This window comes from Battus philenor, unplaced genomic scaffold (genome assembly GCF_028537555.1).
Source record: "Battus philenor isolate CCGP_79_NKW_IND1 unplaced genomic scaffold, ilBatPhil1.0.hap1 SCAF_19, whole genome shotgun sequence".
NCBI classification, from domain to species: Eukaryota; Metazoa; Arthropoda; class Insecta; order Lepidoptera; family Papilionidae; genus Battus; species Battus philenor.
This window is the reverse complement of record NW_027181681.1, coordinates 11,149,154-11,168,324: the sequence shown is the minus strand read 5'-3', so window position 1 is coordinate 11,168,324 and position 19,171 is coordinate 11,149,154. Positions and strand designations below refer to the sequence as shown.

The window sequence follows — 19,171 nt, the reverse complement described above, 5'->3', positions numbered from 1 at the left end:
GTGTTTCTTAATTATTCATTTTTATTTTCAGGCACATCAATAACTATGTCGTCGGTCCATCTAATAGGGACCTATCCAAGATAATTAATGCAAAGATAACAGCCATCAGTCGGACGAGCGATGTGCTCCATCCACTACGACTTCAGACTAACAATTCTTCGAGATACGTTGGAACTTGGTTCTTTCGAAGATAACAAATATATACAAAAACTATTATCGACAAATTTTAGAACTAAACTTGTGCATATATAAAGATAGAAAAGGACCAATATTTAGCCACTTCCGCACATGCAGTGGTAGTCTTGCAACAAAGTGCACCGCCTGCCAGCCCGCTGATAAATGCGTATGCGGCATGTGCGGAAGTGGCTAAATATTGGTCCTTTTCTTACTTAGGATGGACTTCCGCAAAATAACGCCTGATTCCATTAAATATATAAAGTTTGCACAATATTTTTTGTTTAAATCAAATACAAATATAGCAATAAGAAAAGCAAAAGTGATACAAAATAAAACATTACATAACTTAAAGAAAATATCAAGATCAATTATCTTATTTGTATAAAGTATCAACGACATCGGCTCTCTCGGCTGTCATTGTGACAAGTGACAGTCGAAGCCAAGGTACCTCAGCCTCGCCATTTCTTGCGTCAACCGAAGCTAGCAATCTCCCAGTCAAGTAAAATAGTACTAGCGCCCCGAATCCAGGCTCCGGTAGCCCTGGAGGTTTGCAACCTTAAAAGAGGTTTTATACTAGGCTCTCTCTACGCCCTGACGCTACCAATCAAAAGAAAAACAAAACCATTAACATAAGTTACTATTATGTTAGTGGTATAATAAACTTTTTGCGTTGCATAAAAAGTTAACAGAGTAAATAAAAAATATTGTGATATTTTTAATCTGTGACATGAATAAAAATAAATTTCTTAACTTCACAGCAAAAATTCGGAATTTTTAAATTAAGTTTCTTCAATCTACACAACGATGGCATCCTATTATTAAAACCATCAACCTTTCATCACTTCAACGCATCCGTTTCCATATTGGGTAGTCAATTTACTTTGTTACTGTATTTTGAAAGTAATCTCTTGGCTTTGATGTTAAAATAAGTTTTTGAGAAATATTTATGTTTTTAACAGAAAAGCCAATTTTTATGAATGTTTTATAGAATTTATGGTTAAGAGTTTGAAAATGCCTAAAGCGTTTTTACCCTTGGTATATATTAAAAAAGAGATTGTCTCAAATATATAAAGACGACCACAATTGTAGAATTAAAAGGGAAAGCAATAAAATAAATTCTTATTTGAATATAGATTATTATTTTTTCCCTCGACATAATAACAATTTTTTAATAAAATAAACCTTTATTCAAGAGCATCATAATCAAAAAGTATCTAACCTATTTTGTTATATTTAAATATAAATTACCAAGCTATTTAAATAGATAGCGTAATTATTTGGAATTCTCGCTACTATTCGTGCAATTTGTGTTATCTGTTGCTGTCTGTTGTAAAGATTTCATCCTGTCAGAAAGTATAGTGCAGTGGTATTAAAAAACTGTAAATAATAATAATTGATGACTTATTAAAATTAGTTTTTAGATCACCGAAATACTAAATAATATGATAATACAAAACATTTTTGTTTAATTATATCGTAACGTGACAAGATCTGTAGAAGGACGATAATAACAGACATAGCTCAGAGGACTGGCGAGTTAAAGTGGCAGGACTGATGGCTGGTAGAGCCTTAAAGGTTCTCACGTGGTGACAGACCAACAAACATGGCGTAGAATGTCTCCCAACATGGTGGACAGACAGTCTTGTTAACATCTAAGGCGCTAGGTGTAAACACGTCTGCCTAAATTTTAACAGAATTTAAATTTACCTGATGTATTGTTTTTGAAAAGAAAATTGTCTTTAATAACGTTTTCAGTGATATTTTTCATTAATTCTTTCAATGATAAAGATCCTCATGCCTTGGAAATATATATGTCTAAGAACATACGTATATATATATATATATATATATATATATATATATATATATATATATATATATATACATATATTTATATTAATCGAATGACTCAACAAATCATGTTATTTAAAATTTACGAATAAAAAAATTATCCGTCAAAAATTATTGTCACCCTACAGCCGATTACAATTACTTTCTACGTCGTATGAATCGACTTTCCAAGCCGGGGCTAAGTAATCAAAAACCGGTACAATAACACAAATAACCATTCTAATCTATATCTCGATTAAATTTTAATAATAATAATCGTAACAACTTCCCGGCGCCACGGCAAAGGCTTCCAAGCATAATAACTTACCTATCGATATGGGACGAGAATAAAAATTTAATTTTAACGAATTATTAGTTTTGTGTGATATAACCCGCACTTTCTCTTTTCTTGAGCGGTTTGTTCTTTTTTTAAGTAGCAACACTGAACATGTATAAGACACTCCGATATCCGACGCTAGTTTCGTGGCCTGCACCGCCATCGTTGGTAAAGTTTAGAATACCGAAATAAATATTCCGGCCAAAGTTTATTATAAAAACTACGGTTTGAAGAAAAACTTATAGTTCGCGGACCTATCTGTTTCCGAGAACTCATTTCGACGAAGCTGCAAAAGTCCCTATCAGCGTCGATTTCAAGAGAAAGCAAAGAAAATAAGACAGTTTGAAAATATTCATATTTTTAATGACACATCTTCAATTCTTTGCTAATGTAATTTCGTAAACTTCGTTCTTAGCTGATCTCTACTTGTCTTAATATATAGCCTTTCTAAATTCCAAGGTTCTAAGCATTAATTTCTTGGGATATCGTGATGAGTTATGTTGATGTTAGTTGAAATTTGAATATATCGTAGAAGCTTAGATAGAAGAAATGTTTGGAATGATGAATTATTTTTTACATTTGAAATCATCAATCTATTTAACTTCTTATTTAAATCTAGATAAAAATTTAAATTTACGACCTTATTAAGGTTATTAAGACGCTAGTTTCAGTCCACTTCATCAAACAAAAATCCAGGAGATCCGTAGACGAAATAAAGTAGCCGAAATAGCCAAGGACATTGGTAAGTTAAAATAGTAGTGAGCAGGCTATGTAGTGCACAGAACAATTGGCCACTGCTACCAGCAATTGCAGCGTAGGACTTCCACCTATAAGGTGGAGAGATGACCTTTATTTAGGTCTTCAGAAGGCGCTGAATATCGGCCGTTTCAGCTGGTCCTATTAGAAATCTATGCGGGGCAGGTCCAAGCCCAACAGTGGACCTCTTACAGAAAAAATGATGATGATTATGATGAGATAAAGATCGAATGATATCTTACCGATCAGAAACAAAGGTAGATCAATGCCCAAGGTCCACCAGATGCTGTGTCTTGTACTGCTTGCCTTGCACTGCAGCAATTGAGATTCAATATCCCGTCTCTGCAAAATAAATAGATAAAATTATTTTTCTTTGTTATTAGATAACCATTAGTAGCCCAGTGGGGAAGGAATTTTCTTTTCAGCCGTTAGACCCCCACCGCTAGGTATAGACCTCCCCCAAAAATATCGCCACGTTGACCTCCCGTGACCTTAACTATGTCATAGTTCTACTTAGTGAGAAGCCTACCAGAACCGTTTAAATGTATCCTAGCGTGTATAATAAATAACAAAAAATAAAGGTAGAACCTTTTCATTGGATCTCTTAGATCGTTTTAGCGGACACTCCATGGAGTGACTAACTCCTCCTAACCCTTCTAGGAACTCCCAAGGTCTCCAAGAATCTCCGAGTCTCTAGTCTCCGAGGGTATCTCTGCTTGAGCTGTCATCGATATTACACGCTTAACATTCCGACACCAGAAAGCCCGAGAGGACTGGACTTCAGCACTTCACTACTTTGGAAAAAGAGCGTTAGGAAAATTGGAAGAAACTCCAGAAACTTTTCTATCCAGTATGTTGTCTATATTACTCGCTTAGAATTCCGACACAAGGGAGTCTAAAAGGGTCTGTTATGACGGTTCCATTTTGGCCATAATACAGTAAATTTCATTGCGTAGAAGCCTTAAAAGTTAAGCCGGAATATTATTTGTACAAACATTGTACACAAATGTATTATATATTAGGCGTACGCCAACAATATTTCTTACGAGGTCGTAAAAGCGTTACGAGCGTCTATCGATCCGAGTCCAGCTTCCAAGGTCAGCCTGACCTTGCTTCCTGCCCTTCGACGTGACCTTTACCCAAGCGCCTAAATCTTCAAGGACCGTTGACCCTTGAAAGTAGGGTGACCAAACTAAAGGTTCTTAAAAACTAGGACAATTTTGTAATAGTTCTTTTAAGTTCAAAAATTGTTATCACAACTTCAATCCACTGTTGGATATAAGCCTCCACTAAAGATTTTCAATAGGTGAAGTTGCCTACGACCAGTATCCATCCTCTTGCAATATGATACTGCGATGCCTAAGCTGCTTGCTAAGCACAGCAATTAGGGCATAACCCTTCAGATATATGGGCGTAAACGACAGCGAATTGTAAATACACCATGCAATTTTACATTTATAACGAAATCAAAATCTAATCGAAATCGAAATCTAATCAAAGTGCGTAACTCTATTAAATTAAATAAAGAAAATCATGGTCACCCTACGTCTGTGCTGAATTATATAAATCTTAGTCTAAGGTCGACAAATGATTGAGAAATTGAAGCCGATATTAAGTAAAGTTCCAAAATATTACAGTATGTTTTCAAGAATATTTGAAAATAATTTAAATTATTAATCATCATTTTACATATTCTTGCATTTAATATAAAAAATAATAAACATTAAATTTGCACTTTGTAATTCAAAACAGTTGGTTCAAGTTGGATTTTATTTGACTTGCTGAAGGTTTTTTTTAACGCCGGACTTTTCAATAAGAGTATTTAAAAAAAATATTTTTGCTAACAGATGACTCATTCATGAAAGAGAAAAAAAGGTATGACAGTAGAAAAAAACAGTGTTTATTTATTAAGGCGACCGGAAATTAATGTCATTTCAGCGCATGTCATTTTTGATTGTCATTTAGTAGCTCATTACATACTTGGAAGACGTTGTTTACTAGATGGCAAAAGGTTGTTGATGACGAAGGTGAATATATTGTTGATTAGAAATAAAAACTTGTTAAAAATGTAGTCGTGTGAATTTAAACTTAAGAAAGCGACGTATTTTTCGGTCGCCCTAATAATTTTTAGAATGTAAATCCCATAAATGAAAGTCAAGAAAACTTGAATTATTTTCTTGACTTTGATTTATGGGACAATTTGTACCATGAAAATCTTTTTTCACATCACATTAGAATGAGTCATTACATAATATAATAAACAAAAACACTTATTACGTATAAATTTATTCGTCAAAAGTAAATTATCAAACGATATCACTTCCACGAAGAATTGATTCATATGATTTTTCATATCAGAAACACTTAGCAGATTTATTTTTATTCAAACATATCAGTAGGAAAATTGTTATCAACCGTAAATTCCACCGAGTGATTTATCGATTTCGAGTTATTAGAAATGAAATCTTTTTATAGACATTTTTAAAATTTGTTTTTGTGATAGTCTTTTTGCCTATCGCAATTTATTGATCTGATTAAAAGTCGCTTAAAAGACGCGAACAAGAACATCTTCGATAGCCACGGCTGGCCGTTACATATTCCTTTTATAGACAACCCTATATTTAAAATACGCTTTAACGTAATGTTTATAAATGTATAAGCGTAACAAAACCGTGTAACAAAAATGTGTCGAAGAATGCGAGGTAACCCGTGAATGTAATGTAAATAATTGCAGCAAGAATGATGGAAAATATGAAGGACGAAAGAAAAACGAAAGAGCAACGTAGCAAGGCCAGAGAAATTTCACAAGTTTTAGTTCAGTGATTTCTTAAAATTCACTGAACTAAAACTTGTGAAATTATATTACAATAAGAAAGAGTTTCTAATTAAATAAAGGTTAAGTCAATCAGATACCATTTGAGCCATGCACGGGTTTTCACTGCGAGATAGTATCAGAAATGAGAAAACTAAAGTCACCGATGTAGTTTAAAGAATTGCACATCTGAAGTGGCCGAATGGTTCTCAAGTGACGACCACAAGCCGATAGACGCGGCGCGGTTTGGTCCCCCACTGGTGGGACTGATGATATAGTTAAAGTCGAAGGCGGGAATGCGGGCAGAGTAGGACCGGTCATTTTGGCGATCTTTTGGGGAAGGTCTATGCCCAGCTGTAGGCGTCTCTCGGATGTAAAAAAAGAAGAATCTTTAATTAATAGAATAAAGCTTAGGAATGAGTTGCTCATCTTTTATAATATTTTTGTGTCGCATTTATTAAGTTGATCAAAAATTAACCCACTCTTAAAACCATTGTAACTTCAAGTTGCTGTAAATTTATGAACTTGTGTGTGTCCAAATAAATTATTATATGTACCATCATCTATAAAATAGAATTCATATCGCGACATAAACAAACGAAGACAGCTTAAATAAATACGAAGTTATAAATTATTCTAACGTGTGAGGTCCGGAGAATAGCGAACGATATAAATCTATCTAGTCGCCTCTGAAGACAAATGAGTGTAGGGTGACATAGATAATATATCACCAACGTGCAGGAAAATCCGTAATACTATTCACAATTTATTTCAACAAAAGTTATGTAAATTATTTAATTTTTATTTGAGACGAGGCGTAGGAAATACTTATATATTTATACTATTAACTACTTAACACGTTCACTGCGGCTTGAGGTCGATTCAGCCTCATGGTAGACTTTGCACTGGTGCGGCGCGTAAAACTCGTGTTTTCTCTCTAGTGCGGCGGCTGTTTACACTCAACCGTATGAGGTATGACAAAGACAAATATAGCTTTCTTTATGTCTGCGAAGCATTGACTCAATATTGTAAAAAAATATTGATGAACATGAGGCAGAAAAGGCCTCAACCGCACTACTAGTAAGTTCAGCTTGAGGCTGATTCGACCTCAGCCGCACCAGCTGAAAGTTCTTCAAAATTGGGCCCGCAGTGAACGTGTTAAAGCCGTCGTCCAGCAGGGGAATCGAGTGGTCAGTTACCTTTTCAGCCTATAGATGCCCACTGTAAGGCACAGGCTTCCCAAAAGATATCTACGAAGGGTTAATACCATAATCGCCACGCTTGGCAGGCAGATTGGTGATCGTAATATGTTATTATGGTACGCAAAGAATGCTCCCACCCATTCTCAGGGCTCCCCCAATTAATGCACAAAGTTTGAATTATATAAGATTGTATCAAAGGCATCTAACGTATTAAAAACTGCCTTAAGCCTCCCAGAATTCCCAAGAGGGAGAGGGCGTCCAAAAGCTACGTGGTGGTCTAATATCAGAAAGGAACTGGAAACCCTTCAACTTGATGCAGGGACAACCCAGGATAGAGTGGCCTGGCGCAAATTGATAAGGAGACCCGACCCCAAATAAAGGGAAAAGGGAAAGAAGAAGAAGAAGTATCAAAGGCATCTAACCCGCTACCTAGAATCGCAAGTCTCTATCCTCTACCGGTAGGTTACCACATCTCACACAATCGCTAGTGCAGTGGCGTAGCTAAGGGGTGGCGAGCGGGGCGGCCGCACCAGGCACCACAAGCAGGGGGGGCACCAAAGTTGAAAATAATTTTTTTTGAATTTTTTTTTTAATTAAAAGAATATCGAATTTTACTATTTTTGTGCTAAAAAAGTTGTTAAATAATATTAACATTAAAAAAAAGTAAACGGTTACTAATTATAATATACACAGTGTTTAAGCCTTTCATTCGCAAAACACATAGTGTTTTTTAAAAAGGCCCTAAATCACAAAACACTTGTGTTCATGAAATGTACAAGAAGATATACATGTGTTCAACATTTAAGGACATGATCCTCTCCCTTAATATATAAACCACAAAACAAAATTGAGCTTCAGATTTTTTACTATTTTATGGGCAAAAAATAAAAAATTGTACCAAAATGTGAGAAATATATAAATCTATAATAAAGAATTTAGAATCTTTGGGGGGGGAGGGGCACCAAGCCCCAATCTGCCCCAGGCCCCAAATACCATAGCTACGCCACTGCGCTACTGGCCTTCTACAATAATACCTTCCAACGAATGCTACGGTACGCTTGTCGTTCTTTGGATTGATTGGCTGCATTGATAAAAAATAATTTTTAATTTCTTCGAAAATTATTACTTATGACAATAATACAAAATAAAATTTCTATTAGTTTTTTTTTCAAGCGAAACTAATTATTCATGTAGCCCCGTTTACTGTTCATAATATGATTACCATTCATATTGATAGCATAGTCACACTATGGAATAATACTCCACAACGCAACGTAAATTACTATGAAAAATTTACGACGAACAAATCGTCATTGTGACGTAGAATGATTCAACTTATAAGTACATACGACCTCGATGATATAGGTCAATAAGTTTTCTAGGAAATGTGACATCAATTCATCGAACGGCTGTTCAAGTTACAAATAAAACGACCGGATACGATTTGTAGGGATCCTAGGACTCGAAATAAATAAGTGCAACCAAACAGATCTATGTTAGCTACCAGTGACAATAATAAGGCATTCTAACCACTAAGTAGCCTGAAACAAAATGAAACCAGACTCAGAAATAGAAAAAGGGAAAGATTTGCTAGAGTCAAGGAAAAATAAATAAAAATAGAGTATAAAAGGTATAGGGAATATAAAAGGTACAGGAAAATAGGAGTAAAATAGTAAAAGTAATGTAAATAAATAAAACAAATACGAAGTGTTTGATAAAAAAAAAACTGTGATCTAGGAATGTAAAAGAAGTAAGGTAAGATATGCAAAAAGAATGATAGATCATGTGAAGCGTAAAAGGAACGAATAAAAGATAATGTGAAGGACTAATGATAATCTAGAATAAATAAAAAATCAAAAACTTATTTTACCCAAAATTTGTAATGCCTCTGCCCCACACAAGGCAGGAGGAACGAAAGGCTTTCAAAAAATAGTGATCATAAAAAAAACCACTAAGTGGCGAGCACGAACCACGTAGACAATATTGCGGAAAATCTAGATACGGGCAGCGAGAAACCATTGAGGCGATCTTTGGGGAAATCTATACCTTGAGCACGCAAAGGCTGGCATGATGATGATGAAGTTAGCGTAATAGAACCTTAACCGCAAGCAATAATAACTGGAAAACAGCCTCATTAGTTTCACTGAGGCTGCATAACATTTATAGGTTTAATTGGAAATATGTTTTATATATTAAAACATTTAGTACATATATGTTATATTTTATTATAATACGTAATTATAATACGTAAAACCAGAAACAAAAATATGAACTTATGTTATAATAAGATGAAAAGGTACTATCGGCATGACTATAATATAAAAAGAGATGGACAAAATGCGAAAAGTCGACGTGTATATTGTATAAATTAATATACATTATCAGTTATTTTGCATTAGTATTACACAGAGTATAATCATATTATTATTAAAATATAAATTGAAGTATCTGTTTGTAATATTCAAATATCCGCTTTGTACAACGTGATACATATATATATATATACATACATACATACATACATATATATATATATATACATATATATATATATATATATACACATATATATATGTATATATCAGTAAACAGTATATAAATATGTATATACTGTTTTTACCGTAATTATACTAGCAGGTAGCTGATATAATAAGGGGTATCGTAAACTACTTTAATTTTAACTTTTATTAAAACCGAAATTTTAAGTAATTTTTATTGTTTTCAGGCAGACGAAGTCGCGGGCATAAAGCTAGTTCATAAATAAATTGATCAATTTGTGATATCTTTTATTTACTATTTATTCTACTAGATCGCAAAGCGACTGTCACTTCGTATAAATTTTAATAGTACGAAGTCGGTTTGGAATTTTAGTGCATTAATAATAAAATATAAAAAATATTACCTTTAAGTTTATGCAGAGTTTTAATAACGAAAATTTATGTCACTTTTTTACCTTTAATACGTCTATTGCAGAGGCTTCGTATGGTATGTAAATCTGTTTGTTTATACTGTGACAATGCAAGGTAATCGGTAAAGTTATGTCAGCATACTAATTGATCTGAGAAGATTAAACTTAACGGTTTGTTAAGTGGACTTGTTGAATCCACGTAAATACGATTAAAATTTTATTGTAGATTATATTTATTTACTTTCATCACAAATTCCCTTTATATATCTATATATTGTGATCAAAATGTAAGATGAAATTGTCATTTAAAACTAGGTTGGTATGTCTATAACATATGCCAAGCGTATGTATGTCAAAAGTTGGAATATCATTTTGAAGGATGTTTTGTATCTTAAACGCATCAAGTATTTTATATCATATTACATTGGTTCTTTGCGACTTTGAGAGGTGATGAAAACCGCATCGAAAAAGGTCTTGAAGGCTATACTGAAAAAGACAATTCCGACTGTTACTAGGACTGAAAAGCGTTGGTAAAAGTGCGTTTTCTCTGACGGAGATTACTTTGAATGAGGTGAATTTGGAAGGATAAGTAAAGAATTTATATTTTATTAACAGAAAGGCCAATGACATTTGCTTTTATCTATTTAATCATTATGTCAGTTGATAGGTGCCCACTGCAAGGCCTAAAACAAGGCCTAAAAGGACTTGTATTTTCGTACTTGTTTGGCAATTCCGTGGTATGTTGTGTTCAACTCTTACAAATGTAGTTTAATCTATAACAACCCGATCTTTAGAACAACAAAAGAGCAGCATGAAAATAACAAAAAAAAATCAGCAAAAATTAATATAATAATAATAACAAGAAAATATAATATACTATTAATAGTCCTGCGATGCTTATAAAATAAAAGAATCAATAAATGATTTTCTATACCACGTACCGGCACGGATCCGTATGCAGTGTACTGCATTTCGAAATCCTTTCATTTATTTTCAACACAATTTTCACTTCGACAACCACTCTGACACTATCACGATAATACACTAATGTTCCGAAATCAAATTACGAATATGGATATATAATACTAGATTTTGCACGCGACGTGCTTCGTGTAAATTTTTAATTAATAGTCATTAATCAAAAATAGATCGTTAACGTATGTGTAACTTGGGAAGATATATTTATAAATTTTATTTCTTTACTTTGGATTATCAGGATTATTACGCAGAACGTCCATTGGCTATTCAACTTACCAACCTGTTGGGTTACGTATACTTTAGTATGTCTAAGGAACTTCTCATTTCTGTTTCGGTCTGGTAGAGTCCATGTAATGTTTAGAACTACCTTCGCTCTAACCAACCATCCTGTGTATTGTATTGTATTGTAATGTATTTTCTATTAGTCGTATTTTTAGTATCAACTCATAGACATCCACTGTAATGCTTAGGCATCTACAAAGATAACTTTGAACGGTTATGCCATAATCCAAATGTAATGTGGTATTATAGGCGGAGGACGCGAAATTTTGTTGTGTACAGTGGCGATCTTATATAATTAATGCACAAAGTATGAATTATAATAAGTAAAGTAAGTAAATATCTCGGAAATCGAACCCGGGAACTACCTACGTCTCAGTCTCCTACCACTTCGCTACCACTATGCCACTAGCCCAAATTTTACTATTAGCTAGCAATTTTATTTTAGGTTTTTATATCCATAATAATTTAATCACGAGACAGAAAAGTTCATTTGCACATAAATCTTTTGAAAATATAAATAAAAATGTAATTACTCGTATGTAAAGTCACAGATTATGTAATATTTATTATTATATGACATTTCTTCTTACTTTTAAGAAACAAACGTTTTAAAATATTTGTGTTCAAATGTAAAGATTTATTTCAAAAAGTTTTTTAAACAGTTTCTATGATATTTGGATGTGGTTCACATTATCAACTAGTTGAATATGTTGGTGACGGTAATTTTTTTTTCATTAAATCATGTTTTAGGAGTCTTTTAAATATGTATTACTTTTATATTGATATTCTTTTATATCATGTATTAATTTTGTAATGTCGTATGTTATTTTTGGTGTCTAATATTTAGAAATTTTTTATATCTCTAAAAAACTTTACTGTGTACACAGACAGACGGATTTGTGCAAATTTATTTCATTTATAAATAGATATAGTATCTTATCGCTGGTATCGAAGTCTGTTAACATCGAATTGTTGACATATTACTCACGCGTGGAGTTGTGTTGTGAAATCGGTGTATTGGGTTTGCGATTACACGCCTTCGTATAACATTGGCATTGTACAATTGTTTAACAGTTGTAGGTTAGTGATTATTTCTCGTGAAATATATATGTACGTTTATATATATTATGTATAAACGAATATATAATTATGTATAAATATATATTCTGGTCATCGTGACGGTCTTTGGGGAAAGCTTATGCCTTGCAGTGGGTGTCGATCTATTTATATGATAATTATCATTACGAATACATACAACAGTACAACCTAAATAAATAAACGAGACTGTGTATAATTATAATAAATAAACTAAGAAACTAGAAAAAAATGAGGTAAAGTTAACATTGTTAGTTGTTTTATTATTAAGGTCATTGTTCTGAACAGCATAGTATTCGTATGTTTTTAATTAGATCTATTCTACATTAGACCGCACAAGCAAGGTGCTGGTTCCGTAAAGCCTTCGTGTTGAGTTCGCACCGTCCACTACTAAACTTTGTCTCTCTCTCCCGTCTCTCTCTTCTCCACTTAAAGAACTTAACACTGCAGCGGCCATCAATTCTTTATTTGTTGATTCAATCTCGTATATAAACATCCAGCATAATCTTCTCTATGGCCCGATAGGCGACTTTGAACCTATCAATGAGACTCGAAGTTCAGAACCACGTTATTTTTTTAACAACTGAAATATACATTCTAAGCGGTACATATTCACCTGAAATTTCCTAAATGACTCACAATCTAACGCGTTCGAACTGGTTAGTAACAATACGTAGTAAGACACGCATTTTATTACGAAATAATTCACCGCAAAACCAAGTAACCTATAAATCATATAACGTTTTCTATTAGAGAAAGACGCAATGACGATTCAGTTTAGATAGAAACATAAAATTTGAAATTCAACAAAGAAGTTTCTTTATGCAAAAATCACTTTTAAATAATTAAAAAAATTAAACTATTCTTCGTTTAATAAAGCTATAGCTTGAGAAAGACTTTACCGATTTCAATCATATTTTGTTACGAAGACTTTGTAGAAGGTAATTAAAATATTTCTAGAAAGAACTCAAATAAAAACCAATTTTATAACATAGTCTAAATTTTTTAAAATGGCTACTCCAACTATATTAAAAGTAAGGTATATGCGTGCATCTATAATTTATATGAATATATTTATATACGTATATGTATATATATACGAGGATTTAATTTTTAATTATTTTTTTAACAATGAAAGTGATTCTAGTTAATAAATATATAAATAATAAAGTCTCTCGTCAAATTTCAAATTTCATGTTTAAATCGATTTAATAAATATGTGTATATATATAAATATTAATTATACATACATGTTTTAATATATTTAAAGGAACCATTTTTAAAATTTTGATCTTGTTGCAATACACATGTGATTGATTTTTTATTGAAGTTCCCTCTTGAATAATTAAAAAAAATCTTTTTTAATCTTTATATCTATGTATATTTTATATATATATTATACACTACTCTTTATATCTATGTATAATATATATATATATATTATACACACACACATACATATATGTATTAGGAGGACCCGAAAACAAAGCTTTCTTAAGTTAAATCTAAACGACTACATTTTTAACAAATATTTATTTGTAATGAACAATATATTTACCTTCGTTATAAACAACCATTTGCCATCTAGCATACAAATTTTGCAATGTAATTTTCAATCGTTTTTTTTTGTAAAATATGTCGACAAAAACTACATTACTCTTCGGCCCCCCTGAGATATATGCAGTGGGCTTCTATGAGTTGAAACGACGATTTCACTACATTTAAGTTTAAGTCGTACAATATTGTTTATTATGCATTATGATAATTTATCTATTTATGTCGTAATTTTCCTCCAACATCAACTGCCATTGACACATGTTTACTAACAATGAGCAGGTAAAGTACCGTGTAAATACATTTAACAGATTCAGACAATTGATTTTATTTTTCAGTTTCAGGAAAGTTCATTAACTAGGGAAGATCTCAAGTTTGCTGTTAACAACCTTTCACGTATTAGTAAATAACTCAGAGATGGGGGATCTTAATATATTTTATATATACATTACACACTATAATTTCAAACCTATATATGTTTAGCAATTGTCAATGGTACAGATAATTAAATATCATAAATTTGTGTTTTTTTAATATCGGATTTCATAATAACGTGCGAACGTGTCTACGTTCGTGATTTATTGTCGCAAACTAGCTGAATACATTTTAAAATTTAAACAAAATAACTTTTATTTTGAAAGAGAGTAAATCAAAAACACAAAACATATATAAACGCAACCAGTTTTAAAAATGCTAGTCATTTTCAGCTCATAAACACCCACTGCAAACTACCAAAGATATCTATGTGTCATGTATATCACTCTTGGCTAATTTTTTCTTCGCCATGTAGTTGTAAACCTATACGTGCTAGGATGGTAAGTTATCTTCACCTGATAAATGCGTTGTGACGTCTGTGACGATATTTAGTATAAAAAAGATCGCGTCTACCTTATGCCAGCGATTATTGTTAACTAATGGCGCTAAACGCACGCTCCTTTTTTCCAAACCATTTGGAACTTATCGAAGTAATATCTAATTAGTGAGTGAAAATTGACATATAATTGTATTCACCACATAATTGCGGTGAGATATATGCGCAATTATTTCTTTTGTGTTATAAAACATGATGTACATTCTTATGTTATAGAGTTAAGACCGCAATTAAATTGCTATAAAATATCTCACCATACATCGATGTAAGAAAGAAGTGTTGACGTATCAAATTCGTGCTCCCGGTGTCAACTAAACAAGCATGTCTTTCATATGATATTGTATTAGCAACTGACAGACCCTCTTGAGTACGGTCCAATTGGAGTTCCACGGGTATCGAGTAACAGGTAAAACCATGAGTCGCTCGCAGGAGGTCCAATCACTCTATGAAACTTCACACTTAATGACCTAATAGTGTAGCCTCTTTCCAATACAGAGAAATAAATAATATATATCTAATGGATTCAGGCTTTACTTTTGGAATTCCATTCTAAGTAAGAAAAGGACTAATATATAGCTACTTCCGCTATGTAGCAGTAGTCGTGCAATAAAGTGCACCGCTCGCCAGCCCGCTGATAAATGCGCATTCGGCAAACAATGCGAAACACAACTAATACCGTTAAATCACTCAACACGTGTTTCACACCTCCACGGGGCTTCCTCAGAAGTATTGTCACTCGTTATTTGGCATCAATCGGTGTAACAATACTCCTGAGGATGTGCATTTATCAGCAGGCTGGCGGGCGGTGCACTTTATTGCACGACTACTGCTACATAGCGAAAGTAGCTATATATTAGTCCTATTCTTAAATAATTTATAAACAGGCTCTCGAAGGAGTCTTAGAGAGATTTAAGGGAAGCGTTTTCAACGTACGGCTACTTTCTTTTTTTGGACTCAACTGTAACTGTTGTCCGAATGGCATTTGCAGATTTACAGGTTTAAGGTGGCAGGGTGCAGAGGGCGGCTAGCCTATGGCGTCTTTTAAAGTAGCAAAGCCTGAAGTCTTAGATTAGGTCGCTTACATATGGGTAGTTATTTTACCGGATTGTTAGGTTGTCAAGCTCTTCGACCTATCTGGTGATCTATCCATGGTGGTGTTTAGAGATAAGGGCCCCCAAGAGGTTACTTCAGCTTTTGCTATCACTAGTCTATAATTGACGGATATTGTAACTATAATATCATAAATACAATCGTTTTTATTTTTAGTTCAAATTAAGAATATTAAAAATTGGAATGTAAAATATTTGAATTAACTAAAGTAAGAGTAGTACTCTGGTGATAGAAGCAATGTAAGGAATGTAACATAAGAGAGTAAAATAGAGTATGGAAAGAAATGGAAGAGAATGCGACGACAAAAGAAAGATGTATAAAAGATAATGTGAAAGATAAAAGATGAGGATGAAAATATATAGTCAGAGAAAATTTATTTAGGACACATTGTCTCTATATTCGTTTATGGCCAAATATTTTACCACATGCTGAATATAAGACTTGCTAACTCACTACCAATTTTTAATAAAATAGTTAAGAACTTTACCATACCTGTGATTATTTATCTGTTAATTCATTTATTTTTATTTCCTTATTCTTTTTAATGCATGAGCGACCCAAGTCAGTTTGATTTCTTTATTTATTATTGTATTATATTTATAATATGTATTATACCTTATTTATTATCCGTATATATACTTTATACCTATGTATGTTTGTATATATGTAGGCTTTGTACACGTAAACTACCCATTATTTAAACTTCTACTGTTTCCACACTATGGTTTTCTGTAAGATACCTCCAATTCGAATTATGATGCTATTTAAATGTATCCCAGCGTGTACAATAAAGAATATTAAATTAAAAAAATAGTCCCTACGTACGTAAGAGAGGAAAATGTAAGAAAGGTCCCTAATAATGGGGGTCATTAAATACTAATATACAAGTAAGTCTTGTGATTACCAGAAGTTGTAAGTTATTTCGGAAAATCAAGTACTATATAACTAAATGTTATATGTAACTTACTTGAACATTTTTCACTGATGCCATCCTTCGAAAAGTCTCTAAGCTATTGCGTATTGATGATATCTGCTGCACCATCTCAACAACACTATTTACACTTTCATCAAATCTTTGATTACGAATAAATAATAAATTATCACAAAAATTCCGTCAATTACTTACAACAAGCGTTAGAACAATGCGTATTATTTCAAAACTTACTCATATATATTAACTAAATCGAATGAATTTAAGGAAAAACCATTACTTTATGTAATGTACTTTATACGCAACTGCGGGTACGATTTGTCTAACTAACAAAGGAGATCGAAGGAATTTAGATTCTAATCCAATAACGCTAAAGTTTCAAATCATTTAACATAAAATTTAATTACTATAAAGTCTACGTGACACGAAAAGCACTTATTATACAAAAAGGTATCATAATGACAGGTTAATTCATTAAAAAATTACTTAATAGACGAGAATTTGTTATCACGAATCCTTTTTTAAATAGTTATATATGTGTGATCAGTTCCTAATGGGTCAGTCTGATATAATTGATAATATTATAGTATTGGCTGCCAGTGTCTTGAACATGAAAGCCAGTTAAAAGCCAACTTTCTTATTTACTATTTATTTATTTAAAAATGATTCAAATGTTGTTAATCAAGTACCATTTGCATTTATAAGGTAATTAAAATAAAAAATTCGAAATCGAAAATATTACGCACCGGCACGAGACCGGCACTGCGAAAGGAATAAACTCTTTCAGAGCCGGGTCTCTCGTTTTATGGACCCTTTCTCGTATTCATATTGCAGGCGCAGTTAAAACAGTTATGTTTAGATAACTAAAAACTAATAGTTCGCTAACGAAGTAAGAACGTTCAAGCGTAGTTCATATACCTTAGCAAGTTACTTCGCGCGATGCCGCAACCGTACTGGCTTATAAAATTTAGTTAACAAGCATCTCGCGCCGGCGCGAGACTGGCTTCTCATCGTACACCCCTGTCACGCGCCGGCGCGAGATCGGCAACTACGTTGTTCATTTATCATAAAGCAGTTTTATATCCAACAACTAAAACGAATACACATAAAGTATTCTCGGATTGGCTAGTTGAAGTGGAAATGAGCAAGACATATAGCGCACAGAAGGTTCTGGATCATAAAATGCCGCAGCGCAGGACGTCACTCCACCATGAGAACAGACGAGCTTGTTAAGATCATTGGAAGACGTTGGATGCTGGCAGATTCCCAACCAGTTCTACTGGAAATCTATGGGATAGTTTTATGTCCAGCTGTGGATGTCCCACAGATGAAATAATGATAATAAATGTACTCTCTGTAAGTTATTTTCTGCAATTAATTCTTCTTGAATACGCAGTTGCCTGTACCTCATTAGTGAACGCTTAGTGGATTTATTATTATGATCAGAGATCTGTACTCGTAGAATACCTTTTGGTTTTGTTTATATTTAACAATTTGATTTTATATACCCTGTTGGGTAAAATAATAGAAGGAAAATATAAAACAGTATTAACAAAACAGCTATTTAAACTATCATATATAGATGCTGATAAATATATATATAAATAAATTTTCTACAGAAACATTGACCGCATTATAAAACCATTTAGTACGTAAGTATAGGTCATTCACCTTAATCTGCCGTATGAGTACTGGTTCAAAGACATGGATACATTAATGTATTTTTATCAGAGTATTGTAAGGTTTATTCCCGTCAAATCACTATAGTGTGTTTATGGGTTTATATATCATTTTATCAAGTAATGCAAATGTTATTGACAGAAATTAGGTATTGGTGAACGGGGTCATTAGTGCAATCTATATTTAAATAAAGTTAAGAAGATATCGGAATGCTTTTACTTCGAACGGCTGATATACGCCCACTGCAAGATATAGGCTTGCTCTGCCCCCAATCAGCTACTTCTTGTGACCCAGACCATGTTGACGATCCACCTAGTGGAGATTATAGCATTTCTATAAAGAAGTTTCATTGGCTAACAATTATTTTTGTCATTGGCACTGGTTGGTACATACACCTTTACCGGGCTGAGATAATAGAGTGATGGAGGTGTTTATATATAATAACTGAGCCTTGCGCACGTTGCTACGCCCACCGACTAAAATAAATATAAAAGAAAGCTCTTACACAAATATAATTTCAAAAGTAATTTTAAAAAAAAAAAACATCTTAAAAACTTTCGTGAAATCATGCGCAACAACTTTGTTAAAGATTATTATATGATGTAATGCATAGTTTACGATTCTATAAAGGACATACAGACAAACAAA

General features: G+C 32.9%; 1 protein-coding gene across 1 annotated transcript in view; it reads right to left on the bottom strand.

Annotated features, from left to right (window-relative positions):
• The window catches only part of LOC137921497 (phospholipid phosphatase 1-like), a 51,521-nt gene that overhangs the window by 20,180 nt on the left and 12,170 nt on the right, over positions 1 to 19,171 (bottom strand). Inside the window, exon 2 of the mRNA XM_068764273.1 lies at positions 3,343 to 3,442. Within this exon, the coding sequence (XP_068620374.1) occupies positions 3,343 to 3,442 (100 nt within the window). The remainder of the gene's footprint in view (positions 1 to 3,342; positions 3,443 to 19,171) is intronic.